Source organism: Dromiciops gliroides, chromosome 4 (genome assembly GCF_019393635.1).
Source record: "Dromiciops gliroides isolate mDroGli1 chromosome 4, mDroGli1.pri, whole genome shotgun sequence".
Lineage (NCBI taxonomy): Eukaryota > Metazoa > Chordata > Mammalia > Microbiotheria > Microbiotheriidae > Dromiciops > Dromiciops gliroides.
In genome coordinates this window covers 445,748,239-445,764,386 of record NC_057864.1, presented here as the reverse complement: position 1 = coordinate 445,764,386, position 16,148 = coordinate 445,748,239, and the positions used below count along the sequence as shown (strand labels likewise).

Sequence of the window (16,148 nt, the reverse complement as noted above, 5' to 3'; positions counted from 1 at the left end):
TACAGATATGTATTTCTGAACACATCATGCCTACTTAGTTATAGGGCTTAGGTGTTTGAAAATGCTTATTTTTGGTTGCTATGAATCTTGATGAGAGAGAATATGATGTTGTACAGTCAGGACTTGGAGTTATATCTTGGGTTTGAATCCTGCTACTGACATGCTACCTGGGCAGCCACCTCCAGAATCCCAAATGACTCCCTTAAGATGATAAATTACAGATGGATTCCTGATACACAGCAGTGGAGGGAATTTCTATACCAAAGTAGTTCCCCATACTGATTATATCATGGGTCTAGACCTATCTAATATATATATATATATATATATATATATATATATATATATATATATATATATATATATATATATATATATATATATATATATATAAAACGTAGCATGCATGGGCATGGTTCTGTATCTCTACTTCTTGGTAGAGATCTACCAAAAATGGTGTCACCTTTAAAAACAGTTTAAAATAACTATGATTTTGGAGATGGGCATGTCTCAAAAAGCTAGTTTTTTGTTTTTTGGTTTTTTTAGGCAATGGGGGTTAAGTGACTTGCCCAGGGTCACACAGCTAGTAAGTGTCAAGTGTCTGAGGCCAGATTTGAACTCAGGTACTCCTGAATCCAGGGCTGGTGCTTTTAACCACTGCGCCATCTAGCTGCCCAAAAAGATAGTTTTAAAGCAATCTGATCAATGGATTGTGTGTATATATGTGTGGGTCTGTGTGTGTGTACATGCACACATGCATCTGTGTTTGTGTACTTTCAGTCATTTTTGGGATGAAGTCTAGCAACAATTCTAAAACTTTTTTTGGAAACATCACACTAAGAAGTATCTTAGCTTCTTTTTTTCTAAGCTCAAAAATAGATCCTACAAATCAGAAGGATGTGGTAAAGCCTCAATATATTTTATCTTTATATATAAATTTAAGGCTAATGATTAGATACTCCCTTCTAAGCTAGCAGTGAAAATGGGCTTTTCATCCATCCACCATCCCATTTCTAAGACCCCCTTGTAACAAATTGGATTCATGCATAAAACTGAGTCAGTACTTATATAAATAATAGGTAACACTAAAAAGACGCACTTTATAAATATTATCTCATTTTATCCTCACAAAAACCTTAGGAGGCAGGAGTGATTATTCTCTGAAGAAACTGAGGCAGAGGTTAAGTGACTTAACCAGGGTCACACAACTGTTACTGTTGTTCTTCGTCCTTCATTCTCAAAGAGGACCATGACCTCAGGGTGTCATGACTTTCCATGAATTGGATTTAAGTTGTGATGAAATAATGGGATTTAGCAGATACTCAAAGACCCACCTGGAGATTAATCTAGACTGATTGAATCAAGTGAGAGTGATTGACTGCTGATTAGCCTACTTCAAGTTAACTGGATTGTAATCACACCTGACTATCCCTTAAGAAGGTATTGTTCTCCGAAGCTAGACTGTGAACTCAACTTGAGAACACCTTCAAAACCAATGGATTTGGAGGACAGCAACCAATCACCTTGAAGCAGTGTGTAAGGACCACCTCTGTTCCAGACCTATAAAAAGCTTCCACAATCAGTTTGCTGGGGAGTTCCTGAATTAAAGCAGGCTTGTGGAGGAGGACTTGAGGAAGAACCCAACCAGGCTGGAACTCTAGGCTAGGCAGGACTTCTTTTTCTTAAGTTTCTGAACTCCTTGTAAATATCTGTATGCTTTAATAAATGTTTAATGCCCAAAGACTGGTACTGAAGCTTTTTAATTTAAGGCGATCACACAATATAGATTTTAAACATCACAAAGTCAGGGAGGGCTATGCAGGGTCACAATCCTCATTCTCTCCTCTAGAACCATCTGGGTCCAGTGGCAATATATAGATTAGGACAACTGAAGATGGCCCCAGATGTTTAAGGCAATTGAGTTTAAGTGACTTGCCCAGGGTCACATAGCTAGTGTTTGAGGTGAGATTTGAACTCAGGTCCTCCCAACTTCAAGGCCAGTGCTCTATCCACTGTGCCACCTAGCTGCACCAGGGTCACAAAGCTAGTAAGAATCTGAAGTTAGATTTGAACTCTGGTCTTCCTAACTCCATGTCCAACACTCTTACCCACCATGCCACCTGGCTGCCTCAGATGAGGCCATTGCCAGATACTACAGAGCAAAACCTAATGTGACCCAGACCAAAGCTTGGGTCCATCAGCTCTTTTCTCTAGCCAACTGAGCTTAATAGGCTTTTCACTGACAAACGTAACTATGTCAAAATTGATGTCAATAAACACACATATGCACCAAAGTTGTTGACCATCTTAAAACAAATTTCTGCGAGGTGGCATTTGGACCGATTATAGCATTGTTTTTCTAATTTCTTCATGTTGCTTTCTTCAGCATCATGTAGAGGAAAAGCACTGGATTTGGAATCAAGGGGGTCTGCATTGAAAAGCTAGCTCTGAGGGGCAGCTAGGTAGCACAGTGGAACGAGCATTGGCCTTGGAGTCAGGTGGACCTGAGTTCAAATCTGACCCCAGACACTTACTAGCTATATAACCTTGGGCAAGTCACTTAAATCCCATTACCTCCCCAAAACTAAAAAGCCAGTTGTGTTATTTACAACCTATATGGTCTCAGGTAAATCATTTTGCTTCTTTAGGGCTCAGATTCCTCACCAGTAAAATGAGGTTGGGACGGACTGGCAGTCTCATTTGTCCCTAACCAACCTTTAGTCTGACAAAGGTACTGGGAGAAGTCTTGGGGGGCAAAAACACTACAGGAGTTTCCTATAGTCTGTCATCACATTTTTGGTTAATGACTCATCTGACTTCTTGAGGTCTCATCTATGAACCTGAGGGGACAGAGACAAACAAAGCAGAGGAAAAAACTGCTCTGGTGGGGTAAGAGTGGGTAAATGGCTATGGTGTTTCAGCCAGGAACTGAAAGTCCTGCCTTCTTCTGCCCATAATGCCAGCACTGGGTATAGTGGTGCGTGCCCCGTCTTAGCAAGGATAAAGACGAGCAGAAGGTCCAGAGGAGCACAGGTTGGTTAGTGTTTGTAGGGTTAGAGACTCAAAGGGAGGAAGGTGAGAACCTGAGAAGTTCAATAATAGTCCATAACTAACAAAGATAGGAATGGAGTCTAGGGTCTCAGATTCAAAATCCATGGACCTTTCCACAACACTGGGCTGTTCTCCTCCTCCTCCCATATAGAGACATGGTTAGATATTGAAGTCAGGTACCCACAGTGCATTTCTGAGTGAGCTGGGACCACCAGAATTTAGAAGAAATAGAACATCCTGTTTAGAAAAATTTAAGTGGGTTAAGAAAAAAAAAATTCACTTCCATATTCCCCTTCCTGTTCTGTTGACTGTGGACTGTTTTTCTCCAGGCCCCTTTTTTGTCAATAAAAAAGAAAGGAAGAAAAATAAAAAGGAACTTAAGTTTCTCTAAAATACTGTGCAATTGAAATCCCAGTTTAGTTTTCTCATACAATGAAACTTGGCAGTGCAGCATAACAAAGAGTACACTGGAGTTGGAGGCAAAGGGCCTGGCTCCAATACTTCCTGGTGTTGTGACTTGAGCTAGTCACCTTCTCTGAGCTTCTTCTTCTGTAAGGTGAGGATAATAATACTTGAAATAATCATCATCATAATCAGAAACTACTTTAAGGCTAATAGTGTCCTTTACATTAATTATTTCATCTGACCTTCACAATTATCCCTTGTGATGAGGAGCACTTCCATTTTTAGATGAGTAGACTGAGGTTCTGGGAAGCTAAGTGGTGCAGTAGATAGAGCATCAGGTCTGGAGTCAGGAAGACTCATCCACCTGAGTTCAAATCTAGCCTCAGACCCTTACTAGCTATGTGACCCTGGGCAAGTCACTTAACCCTGTTTGCCTCAGTTTCCTAATCTGTAAATTGCACTGAAGAAGGAAATGGCAACCACTCCAGTATCTCTGCCAGGAAAGCCCCAAATGGGTTCACGGAGAGTCTAATACAACTGAAATGACTGAAGAACAACAAAACTGAGTTTCTAAAGATGAAGTGATCTGCCCAGGGTCACACATCTAGTAAGTGTTGGGGGTGGGCAGATTCATGATCCTAGGTCTTTCTTGACTCCAAGAACACTCGGAATTGTCAGCTCCCCCAGTCCAACCTAACTCGCAGGGCTCGGAAAGAAAGGGCTTGGTAAACTATACAAGGCTATGGAAATATGTTATTGTTATTTTACAATAAGCAAAAAACCATTTGGAAACTGTCTACCACAAATGCACTAAATACGAAGAGCAGAAACAGATGCAGGGGGACGTTTAGTTCACCTAAGATCTCCATCCTATGTCAGCTTGGTGATGATCATTTAGCCCCTCATACCCAAGCCTAGTGACATTCCAGTAACCTCCACGGACTTCCTGGTCCCATAATCCAACCCTGACCTTAACCATAGCCCTCAGGACTTTCCCAAGCCCAAACTCAATTAAATCAGTCAACATTTACTGAACATACATATAGGCTGACGACTCTATTTAATTTTCTGTGTTCGGTCCGGCTCATACTGGTGTCAGGGCAGCCAAGCTCCTTCCGCTGATCCTCTCATAGCCCTCCCTTGGCCTGGTGTAGCTCGTCAGGCTCTTGGCATCCCCAGTCAAACAAAAAGTCTTCCATTCCCACATTATAAATACTCTACCAGCCCAACCAAGACTCCTTTGTACCCTCCAACTCTATCCAAAGCAATTTCCACTTAGCCTCAATTCACTCCTAGGAAAACTTCCCTTCTTCTCTCCAATATAGCCTAAACAACTCTAGATTCAAGCCCCAAATCAATAACATCTCATTAAGCTCCCTTGTGATCCTGTCTTCTGGTCCAGTTATATCTTAGACCCACCAACCTAACTCAGCTAATGAGAAATCTTATCTTGAGACAGCTAGGTGCTACTACAGTGCACAGAGCACTGGTCTTGGAAGACCTGAGTTGAAATCTGGCCTCAGATATATACTAGCTGTATGACCCTGGGCAAGTCACTTAACCTCTGTTTGCCTTGGTTTTCTCAACTATAAAATGAGGGTAATAGTAAGCATCTACCTTGCAGGGTTGTTGCGAGGATCAGATGATATTTGTAAAGCACTGAGCATGTAGTAGGTGCTATTTAAATACTTATTCTCTCTCTCCCACCCCCATTTTCTCCTCTCTCCCTTATCCATCTCAGTCAGCCCCTTCAATGTCTGTCTGTACACTCTAGCATAGCCTCAACAATCATCTCCCAACAGGAGTCCTCATGTGGTCCAGGAAGACTTAATCTAAGGCAAGAGGGGACACAAATGGAAGTTCTGGGAAGAGCAATGGGGTAATGAGCAGAAGTTATATGTAGGGCATCTTTCTACCCTCTAGGGCCAGACCTACCTGCCCCAACACCCAAATAAGTGAATGGGTTTAAAGTTTTTTTTGCACACCTCAAAATGCTATTATCATCATTCAACAAGCACTTACTAACCACCCACCCTGTACCAGATGCTGACCTAGCCACTGGAGATATGAAATATTCTCATTTCTCAAAGCACTTATATTCTATATGGAAAGACAACACATGCAACAGGGACATATAGATGCAAAAGAATGGTAATGGTGAGGAGGGCACTAGTAGCTGGAGACCCCCCAGAAGAAATACCACTGGAGCTAAGCTCTGAAGGAATCTAGAGGCTGAGGAGCAGGACTATTCTTTTGCCTACCACAGCAGTTTCCCCCCTCCCCAATACAAAGCACTCCATCTTCCTATCCACTCTCCCAATTTGTAAAGTGCTTCATAATACTTGTTCTCTTCCCTCCCATCCTTTATTCCCTCCTACTTACAGGACCTGGAAACATGCAGATAAACATGTGGATCATGAAACTTACTCAGAAAGAGGAGAACATAGGTCATCACAACTGGACCGGGCCCCATGGGGAGAGGGAGAGATGAGGCCTTTTCCTGGTGGAGTGAAGTTATTTGAAAAACAGATGGTGGCAGACAGAGAGCTTTCTTCACAGCCATAAAGAGGAAACGAGGCTGTGGTTTTTGGCCTATAGAGACACAGAGGTGCGTGCAAACACAAAGCTTGTTGCTAAATGCTACCCTGACCTAGTCCCTTCCATTTGTGTATGAGAAAATCTAAATTAGTTCAAATATTATATATTATATATATATATATATATATTTAAATGGCCAACCAACCAACCAACGATAAACAACAAAAAATTCCTAAAAGATAGGCCTTTTTCTGTGTGATGAGTCGAAGCTGAATGCCTTCTACAATTCTCTGTGATTTCCTTAAATATGTGAAAAATACATATGATCCATCAACAGACATTTGTCAAATGCCTACATTGTGTTAGGCAGTGGGGAGTCAAAGGAAAAGTAAAACAGAGCCTGCCCTCGGGGAGCCTTCATTCTAGGAGGGTGGACAACATATTCATCAGAAAAATGAAGTGAGAGGATAAAGGGAACAGAACCATTCTCCTTTCTGATTGCTCTCCCGAACTCATTTATTAGAATGGGGAAAGAAAACAAAGTTTTCAAAGATCACAGGGCACAAATGTTGAGCTGGAAAAGAACTTCACCATTTAATACTTGCCTGAAAGGACTTCCTAGAGATAAGCCAGCCCTGCTTCCAAGTTAAAGGATACACTAACTATCAGGCTTCAAATCTTAGGGCTGGGTCAAAAAGGTCAAAGGAGAGAAGGCTCTGTGATATAAAGTCTGACCTCCATTCTCTAGTATTCCAGGCCCTCCATAGTCTGGTCTCCAACGTTTTCTCCTGCAAATCTGCTTCACGATCCCTGTACTGTGACCATGTAGAACTGAAACTTTGAGCCCAAGCAAACCTAACTTATCCTCCTTTGATTTTGTCCATCCAGGCCAGCTGTGTCTCAATTCCTCTCCAGGTTCCGCTCTTGACTCTTCTGACTTTCTCCACATCAGCCTTTTCACCCCGGAACTTCACACTTCTTCACTCTGGAAGTTTACTCTGCTTCTGTCCTTACACTGGAAATAGACTATTTCTTTGGTATCTTCTCTTGATTGGTCAGTTTCTCCTAGAACCTCCATTTGGGGGGGGGGGCAATCAGGGTTAAGTGACTTGCCACACAGCTAGTAAGTGTCAGAGGGTGGATTTGAACTCAGGTCCTCATGACTCCAGGGCTGGTTCTCTACCCACTATGTCACCTAGCTGCCTTCCTAGAAGCCTCCATTCTAAGGAAAGTGCCCAGGTCAGCTATGTCTTCATTCTTCTCTTAGCTCCACTCCCGAGTCCGGTTGAATAGAGGTACCTTCTCCCCCCCATCCTCCGATTGTTTTCCATCTCCCATTTATATGTTGTCTTCCCCTTTTAGAATATAAGGTCCTTGAAGGCAGGGCTTGTCTTTCTGTTTGTATTTGCATCCCTAGTGCTTCACACAGTACCTGGAACATAATTAATACTTACTAGATGCTTGTTGACTTGACTTGTATGAACTGATTGCTTCACATTTAACATCCTTTCTCCTACCTATCTAACATCTACCGTTCTCAAATCCCACCTCTATGATACCTTCCCAGACCACCCCAGCCCAGGGTACTATCTCCTTCCTAGGAACTCCAACAACACTTATCTGCCACAAATTTGACACCCATCTATCATTATACCCTCTACCCCTGAAAAATTAACAATACATTTTGTTTCCCCAAAGATTGGTAATGGTGAGGAAGGTACTAGTAGCTGGAGGCCTCCCAGAAGAGATACCACTGGGGCTAAGCTCTGAAAGAACCTAGAGATGCTAAAAGGTGGAGATGGGAAGGGAAGACATTTACATTCCAGTCTTGGGAGGCAGGCTGAGGAAGAAGACTATTCTTTTACCTGCCACAGCAGGTTCCCCACCCCCCAACACAAAGCATTGCATCTTCCTATCCACTCTCCTAATTTGTAACGTGTTTCATAATGCTTGTTCTTTTCCCTCCCACCCTCCTACTTACTGGACCTGAAAACATGCAGATAAACATGTGGATCATGGAATTTACTCAGAAAGAGGAGAACCTAAGCTATCACAACTGGGCTAGGCCCAGTTTCTTTGAAACCTTTTGGGACCCCCCAGCCTTAGTGCAATAACTTACATATAAGAGATCAATAAATATTTATTGGGTAGGGCATAGGATCACAGATCATAGATTTAGAGCTGGATGGTACTTTGGAGATCATATGGTCCAAACCCCTTAGTTTATAGATGAATAACAAGCCGAGAGAGGTTGAGAGACTTGCCTGAGATCTTAACTTCCATGACTTAAGTGGTGAGTTCTCTTAGTACTAGCCAAGACTAATTAGAAGGCACAAAAGAAAGGGGAAGAGAGGTGAAAAGTGAAGCAAGGAAGGAGAAGTGAGGTTAGGCTCTCCCAGACCACAACCAGGCAGACAACCATGTCTGCAACTTTTCGCAGAAAGAGCTGTTCCACTCACAGCCACTATCATGATAGAGGCGTAGTCCCCTTGGGGAACAAGATTTGCTACTATGAGGATTTCCTAGTCTGGAGCCAGGGCCTAATATGAGGGCCATGGTGGGCTGCAATCCTGTACATAATTCTTGGGATGAGGGGGGTTTGCTTTTCTCTAAGCTGGTCTTGACCTCCAAGAGCTTAGGTGGTCCTGGGTTCAGGGGCATCTGTGATGCTCAGATTCTTTATCCTTGGTACCCCAGGCCCATCCTTTGTACACAGAAGGTAGAGGGCAGTTTGAACTCTGGTGTAAGGACCCTTTGACCAATATTCCTTAGCCTCTTAAGATAACAATGCACAGTGGAAAGGGTATTAAATTTAGAGACAAAAATACCTAGTTTCAAATCCTGACTCTGCCACATTTAACAACCTTAGCCTCTCCAGGCCTCTTCATCTGTAAAATAAGACTAGATTAGATTAACACCAGGGTTCCTCCAAGCACTAAATAATATGATACTAAAAGGAACAGACACATTTTTGACAATTAATTCAATTCAATACGTGTTTATCTATCAGACTGTGGGTATCTTGAGAGCAACAACTGTCTTACTTTTCTTTGTGTCTCTTGTGCTTAGCACAGTTTCTGGCATATAGTAGGTGTTTAATAAAAGTTAATCGACTGGGGCAGCTAGGTGGCTGCACTAGCCCTGGATTCAGGAGGACCTGAGTTCAAATCCGGCTTCAGACACTTGACACTTATTAGCTGTGTAACCCTGGGCAAGTCATTTAACTCCAACTGCCTCACCAAAAAAAAAAAAAAGTTAATTGACTGACTGCTTACAGCTGCCTGTAGTAGCAGGCTATAATGGAGAACATACAGGCTTTGAGCACACACAGGCTTTGAACAAGAGGAACTGGGTTTGAAACCTAACTCATGGACAATCAATCAATCAACAAACATTTCTTGGAGAGAGAAATAAAAAGTGAAAAGTCCCTCCCCTCAAGGAGCTTACATTCTAATAGAAGTGACAACAAGCATATATATAGGCATATACAAGAAATGTAGTAGACATAAATAAGTTTGGAGGAGAAGCGACTAAGAGCTCCCGGGACCAAGAGAATATAAGGTCCCTGAGGATAAGTGTTGTTTTAGTTTTTCTTTGGATCCCCCAGAACTTAACGCATATTAAGTGTTTAATATTATTGATTGACTCCAAAAGAGACCTCCTGCAGAACCATGGTGTTGGGGCTGGGTCTCGAAGGAAGCAGGAGATTCTCTGAAGTGGAGGTGAGGCGGAAGAACATTTCAGACATGGCGAACAGCCAATGCAAATGTACGTAGGTAGGAGATGGAGCACTGTGTATGAGGAAGAATGTGCAGACCAATATGGCTCGATTTTAGAGTGTGTAGAGGGGAGGACTAGGCAAGAAAATTGAATTATAGAAAAGGTTCTGGTTTTGAAGTTGTTTAAATGCCAAACAGAGGATGTTTCTGATTCTAAAGGTAACGGGGAGCCACTAAAATATATTGAGTGGGGGGAGGAAAGTAGCATGGTCAGACATACGCTTTAGGAAATTCACTTTGGTGACCATTATCTGTAAAATGACAGGGTTGAATTAGGTGACATCTAAGGTCTCTTCCAGTTCGATACTATACAGGATGCTGGGGACAGAGAGACAAATAAAAAAAAATAGTCCCTCCCCTTCAGTAGCTTTACATTTTATTGGAAATGAAGGAGTGGAGTCCTTTACTTCACCCCCTCCACCATTTTAACCCAACCCATCCACACAAGACACTTTTGCTATTTCAAGTCCCCATCTAAAATGGTTTTAGGAATGTTGTACTTGTTGAGAAAGCAAGGGAGCAACAACAGTAAGGCAGAATCTGGCTACAGCCCTCTGAGCAGTACTAGGAATGCTTAAGCACTTCATCAATGCTTTTGGAGGACAATGAACAGGAACAAAGGTTTGACATAAGGAGACAATCATTGGCATCATGTTTTTTACAGAGTCACTCATCTGCTATGAGGATCCACTGTTCATTACTGGTCATTGTATGAGGATTCCCCCACCCCACATCCCAATCTTACTTTCCCATTTTAGTGACCAATTCATACTTGGTCTTTATATTGATGGGAAAGTGGAGGGGGGAAATAGGGGAGGAGAGGGAGAAAGAGAGAGAAAGAGAAGAGGAGAAAAGAAGAAAGGAAGTGGGGAAGAGGGGAGAGAGAGAGAGAGAGAGAGAGAGAGAGAGGGAGGGAGAGGGAGGAGGAGGAGGAAAAGGAAGAGGGAAGAGAAAAGGAAGGGGGTAAGGGAAGAGGAGGGAGGGGGGAGAGATAGAAAGAGAAAAAAGGAGGGAGGGAAAGAGGGGGAGGGAGGGAGAGAGAATTGTTGGTATCATTAAAACAAAACAAAAGTAGTGTTAACAGCAGAGAGACAATTATTCTATTAACCTGGGAATCACTTCCTTGCAAATGTATCAGTTGAAAGGAAGGTTAAAACGTAGTTCCTGATTTCAAGAACAAAATCAATGAATGGACAAAGCAATGGAAAATAAATGTCCTGTTAGAATAAATCTGTGCCGGTTCTGGGAAAATGAGTGAAAGGAAATATTTTTTTTTTCAGATCTGACTCATTACAAGGCTTGTAAAATTGATCCAATTCACATACACAATTCCTATGAATGAGGTCTATGAATGGCTCCTAAAGCTTCCCTTCTATTCTGCATCTGAACTGACCTTTTAAGATATCCATCTGGATGGAGGAACCTTTGATGAAATGGGTAAAGCCTAAGAATCTGGGAGTGCCAGCGACAGAAGGTCTTAGATACAGAGCTGGGATAGGCCGGAGAAGTCAAGTTTGATGTCTTCAATTTACAGGGGACCAAAAAAACGAAATGGCTTGTCTAAAGTCACACACAGGAAGCAAGGAACAGAGCCAAGATATGAATTCTGGTCCTTTGATTCTAATTCAGGCCTTTTCTCACTCTATTATGTTGTCTTGGCTTCCAGATTAGTCAGCTCTCTTAACCTTAGCCCTGTACTACTAGCTTTGCCCTAAAAAAATAAATAAATAAAACTAGAACGTAAATTCCTTGAAGATATGAACTATCTCACTTTTTGGGGGGGTGCAGGGCAATGAGGGTTAAGTGACTTGCCCAGGGTCACACAGCTATAAGTGTCAAGTGTCTGAGGCTGGATTTGAACTCAGGTCCTCCTGAATCCAGGGTGGGTGCTCTATCCACTGTACCACCTAGCTGGCCCGAACTATCTCACTTTTAATAACAACACTAATTAATCACTAAAGGTAGCTATGTGGCACAGTGAGTAGAGTGCCAGGTCTGGAGTCAGTAAGACCTGAGTTCAAATCCAGCCTTAGACACCTGCTAGCTTTGTAACACTGGGCAAGTCATTTAACCTATTAGCTTCAATTTACTCATCTATAAAATGGGGATTATCATAGTACCTAACCTCCCAAGGTTGGTATGAGGATCAGATGAGAGAATAGTTATAAAATGCTCAGCAAAATACCTGGCACACAGTAAGCTCTATATAAATATTAGTCGTTGTTATTATTTTTATAGTACATAGCACAAAGTCTAATAGGAAGTAATAATTTTGTTGTTGAGTCGTTTCAGTTGTGTCCGACTCTGTGATCCCACTTGGGTTTTTTTTTGGTAGAGATACTGGAGTCATTTGCCATTTTCTTCTCCACCTCATTTTACAGATGAGGAAGTGGGGCAAGTAGAATTCAGTGACTTGCCCAGGGTCACACAGCTAGTAAGTGTCTGAGGTTGGATCTGAACTCAGGAAGATGAGACTTTCTGATTGCAAGCTCAGTGTTCTATCCACTGCATCACCTGGCTTCCCCAGTAACTTATAATAGCTAGCCTTTATATAGTGCTTTAAGGTTTGCAAAGCACTCAACATGGTACCTTATTTGATCACTTTTGTTTTGGGGTCTTTAGTAGCTAGCACACAGTAGGCCCTTAATAAATGCTTGTCAATCAATAAGCCCAAGTAAGGTTGACATTGAGGAAAGAGAAAAGAGCTAAAAGACAGAGTAAAGGAAAGTGTGTAATTCTTCCCCTTTTGGTCCTCGAGTACTCTTGAAATCTAATGTGACAAACTTACTGGTCTCTTGAATATTCTGAAGGCCCAGACCCAGACTTGCCTGTTGCCAAGAGACCAACAGTTTGGGTTCAAATTGCAATGGCAACCACCCACTGGGTCCAGGGTAAGCCTTGGAGTCAGGGCAATAGGTCTAAATTCTGATTAAGATACTTATTAGCTGTGTGACCCTGGGAAAGTCACTCTCACCCTGGGTTTGTAAAATACTGGGACTGGATTCAGTGGGTTCTAAGAAATCCATGTTCCTTAATGTGACTTGCCCAAGGCTACACAGGTAATAAGTAGCAGAGACTGAATTCAAACCCAGGACTGAAATCTGACTACAAATGCAATGCCCTTTCCACTGTACCACACTGCTGCCTGGGTAGGGATTAATTTACAGGTTGACTAGAGTAAATGGGAATCAGAATAAAGATGGGAGAGGAAGGAAAGGCATGTTAATAGACAACATTTATCTTTGATAGACTTTAATCCATTTCAAAATCTACCAGTGACAAAGCCATCTCAGCCTTGGCATATGTGATTTTTTTTAGGACAAGCAAACCAACTCCTACTATAGAGGCAAAATGACATAGTGGAAAGAATAATGCAATTGGAGTCAGTAGATCTGGGTTTGAATCTTGTCCCTGCTACTTACTAGCTTATTAACTTATTTCGCCTCTCTGGATCTCATTTTCCTTATCTGTAAAATGGAGGTCCTAGAATAGATGGCCTGAGGTCATTTCAGGCCCTAAAGCTTATGATCCTATTGCCTGATTCCACTCACACCAGTAAGTCTGGTGTTATTTCCTCCTAAGAGAGAAAGAATATGAGTGAGGCAATCGCATGACTCATAGAGGATCTGAGAAAACCTAGAGAATCATGGGGGCCACTGACTCTTTCCAACTGCTATTTCCAAGCTCCTGAGCTCTCTGTGGGGTGGGGGAAGGAGGAGTGGTGTTGGGCACCCTACATCTTCCCTCAGTTCCAATCCACAACCAAAATGGGCTGAATTCCAAACACACGCATTAGTTCCCCATAGGCTCACAAGTCCCCAAACTCTTCTAGCCATGACCAGGTCACGGAACACATGTGCTTATTTCCTCTGTTGAAAATTGGAAGAACAACAGTTCCTACTTTCATCCTGTAGGTCAGTCAGATACCTACCAGGTAATATGAGAGGGAGATAAGGGGGTACACCAAACAGAACTGTCTAGCATCCAAAGACTTTCTTAAAAGGGAGGCTTGTTTCTACCCTTCCCTTTCTGTGTGGCATCACGCCACATCAGTTTCACCGAGGCCTAGTAAATTTATATGCTTTTCTATCCTTGAGAACAATCTAAAATGCTTTCAGGGTTCAAAGGGGAAAATTTTACCAAATAAAGAGAACCAAGGACACACAACATTCATCTTGCCATGGGAAAGGAGAAAAGAAAAAGCCCAATAAATATCAAGCTCTTAATACACTTTGACTTTAAATTAAACTTTCTTTAATGAAATTAGAAAAAAAACAGACTGTGTATTGCATATTATTTGTGATCACAGTATAAAACACAATATAATCAGTTCAAATGACACTGAGTATGGACAAAAATATGCAAACCATTTGTCTAAGCAAGTTTTTGTAGATTTGTGAGCTGGTGTTTCCGGTCGTTGTTTCTTGTGTAGGAAAAAGTCTATACTTTCTCCCCAAGCGATGTGCATGCCGGGTGTGTCATTAGGAACTTGGTGGATCAGAGGAAGAAGAATGCACTTACCCGGGCCCTGGTTCCCTTCTTCCTCTGTTGTCAGTTGCAAAGCTAAAAAATAGTTCAGATTTTTCTGCGAGTAGCAAGTTGTATATTGCTTATTGTCCCTGCTGGGAAGGCTCAGTCTCTGGGTCACTGACTTCAGTGACAAAGTAATGGCTGCCAAGAGTCTGTAGAACAAAATGCAGAAGGGAAAGTAGACAGAAGGGTCTTGATACCAGGGGTCTTCCTGTGCTGGGATTTCAGGGGAATGCTAGGAGAATGGGGAGAATGGAAAACACTAGCAGTCAAATGAAGGGAACTTAACAAAAAATCTTTAAATGCGATAGATGAGTCTCTGCATTTTCATTGTCCCAAGAGACTTTCTTTAGGGTGTCAGTTTGTGTTTTCAAAAAACAACAACAATAACAACAACAACAACTTCAGTATGTCTATAAATTTTGGTTATTTAAGATTCACTCCTGTGAATAAGCCCTAGGCTTTTTCTAGGGAATATGTTTATAACCATCAAGTTGCTCAAATAAACAAATATAAGTGGCGACTCGTCAGCATCAGGGGTTCTGGGACACCCCCCCCATCATTCCAACTGCTATTGATGGCAGGAACCTCTCCACAGGGACCCCTACATGGTATCCCCAAGAGGGCCCATACCAACACATTTCACACTAAAGAAAGAGAGAGAGGATGGATAGAGAGACAGACAAATGATCAGCAAAGTTTATTTTCCAAGTCAATGCAAGGTTTTTTGTGTTTTGTTTTGTTTTTTGGCATGGTGTTCTGGATCTGCATCCCTCACAAGAGCTCTGGAAGCAGATATTTTGGGGCAGCTCCTAACATTGCAGTATCAGCTCTGACCAGCAGCATCAGCTTGTAAAGGAAAAGGCACAGGGCACGATTCCCCACACAGCCCTGCTAATGCTAGTGGTATTGGCCAACCGATCCATTACATAGCATTCAACCCTACCAGGGCAGCAAGGTTCCCCATCCCCTCCACCTCCCCCCACCCTCATCAATAGCTGGGCGCCCTTCTCTACTAACAAGAAAGGCCTGAGTTATGAAAACCCTGAGTTTTCTCTTAGCAAAATGGAAGACCCCAAAGTGCTCAGAGTGTGCTGGCTATTTACTAGTAAAAGTCCCAATGTCAACTTCTTGATTTGAGAATTGGTGCCTTTAGAAAAGCCTGACACCTCTCTCCTTGGACGTAATACCGCAAAGAAAGGGTGTCTATTTTAGTGTTAGCACAGGGCTGGGGTTAGGGGGGCAGGGTTTGCCGGGTGGGTGGTGGGGAGGACAAAGACTCAATGCTATTAAAATCCTACAGTTTCTCCCTCTGGCCATCCCTACTCTTGTTCTATAAAGGGCATCAATGTGGGGGTGCTCAGGGCCCTGCTACTGTCCTCAGGGAGTATTCTCGCCCTGGGCACTAAAGACTCTAGTGGCCCAGAGAGAATACTCAGTATTGCGTGAGCAACCCTCTCTATTAGCAGAACAGAGGGGAATCAATATGGAAGCCCACATGATCCTGGACACTGTAATCAGTGAGAATAGGTAAGGAGAGGGAGGGAGGGAGGGAAGAGGAGCTGGGGGAGGGGGAAAGGGAAGGGCTCATCCTGCCAATTAAGAGGAAATGGGAGTGCATGAATGCTCTTCTTTGGGACCTGACTTTATTGCTCAAAACAATTTATTCCCCACCCCCCACCCTCCCTTTCCTTGGAAGACAACACTGTGACTGCTCCTTCAGAGAGAGAATAAAAGCAAAGCAGACAGGAATCTAGGCCATGAGTCATCAATGGGCCTCAGAAAACCCCACTGGGATGCTTCAGAAAGGCCATGCCGGGGTCTGAGACACTTTGGAAAGCAGGA

At 42.6% G+C, this 16,148-nt stretch overlaps 1 protein-coding gene across 1 annotated transcript in view; it reads right to left on the bottom strand.

Annotated features, from left to right (window-relative positions):
* CD101 (CD101 molecule) overlaps positions 1–6,004 on the bottom strand; it is a 50,042-nt gene extending 44,038 nt beyond the window's left edge. Inside the window, exon 1 of the mRNA XM_043962958.1 lies at positions 5,884–6,004. Within this exon, the coding sequence (XP_043818893.1) occupies positions 5,884–5,929 (46 nt within the window). The 5' untranslated portion in view covers positions 5,930–6,004. The remainder of the gene's footprint in view (positions 1–5,883) is intronic.
* Between the last annotated feature and the right edge of the window lie 10,144 nt (positions 6,005–16,148).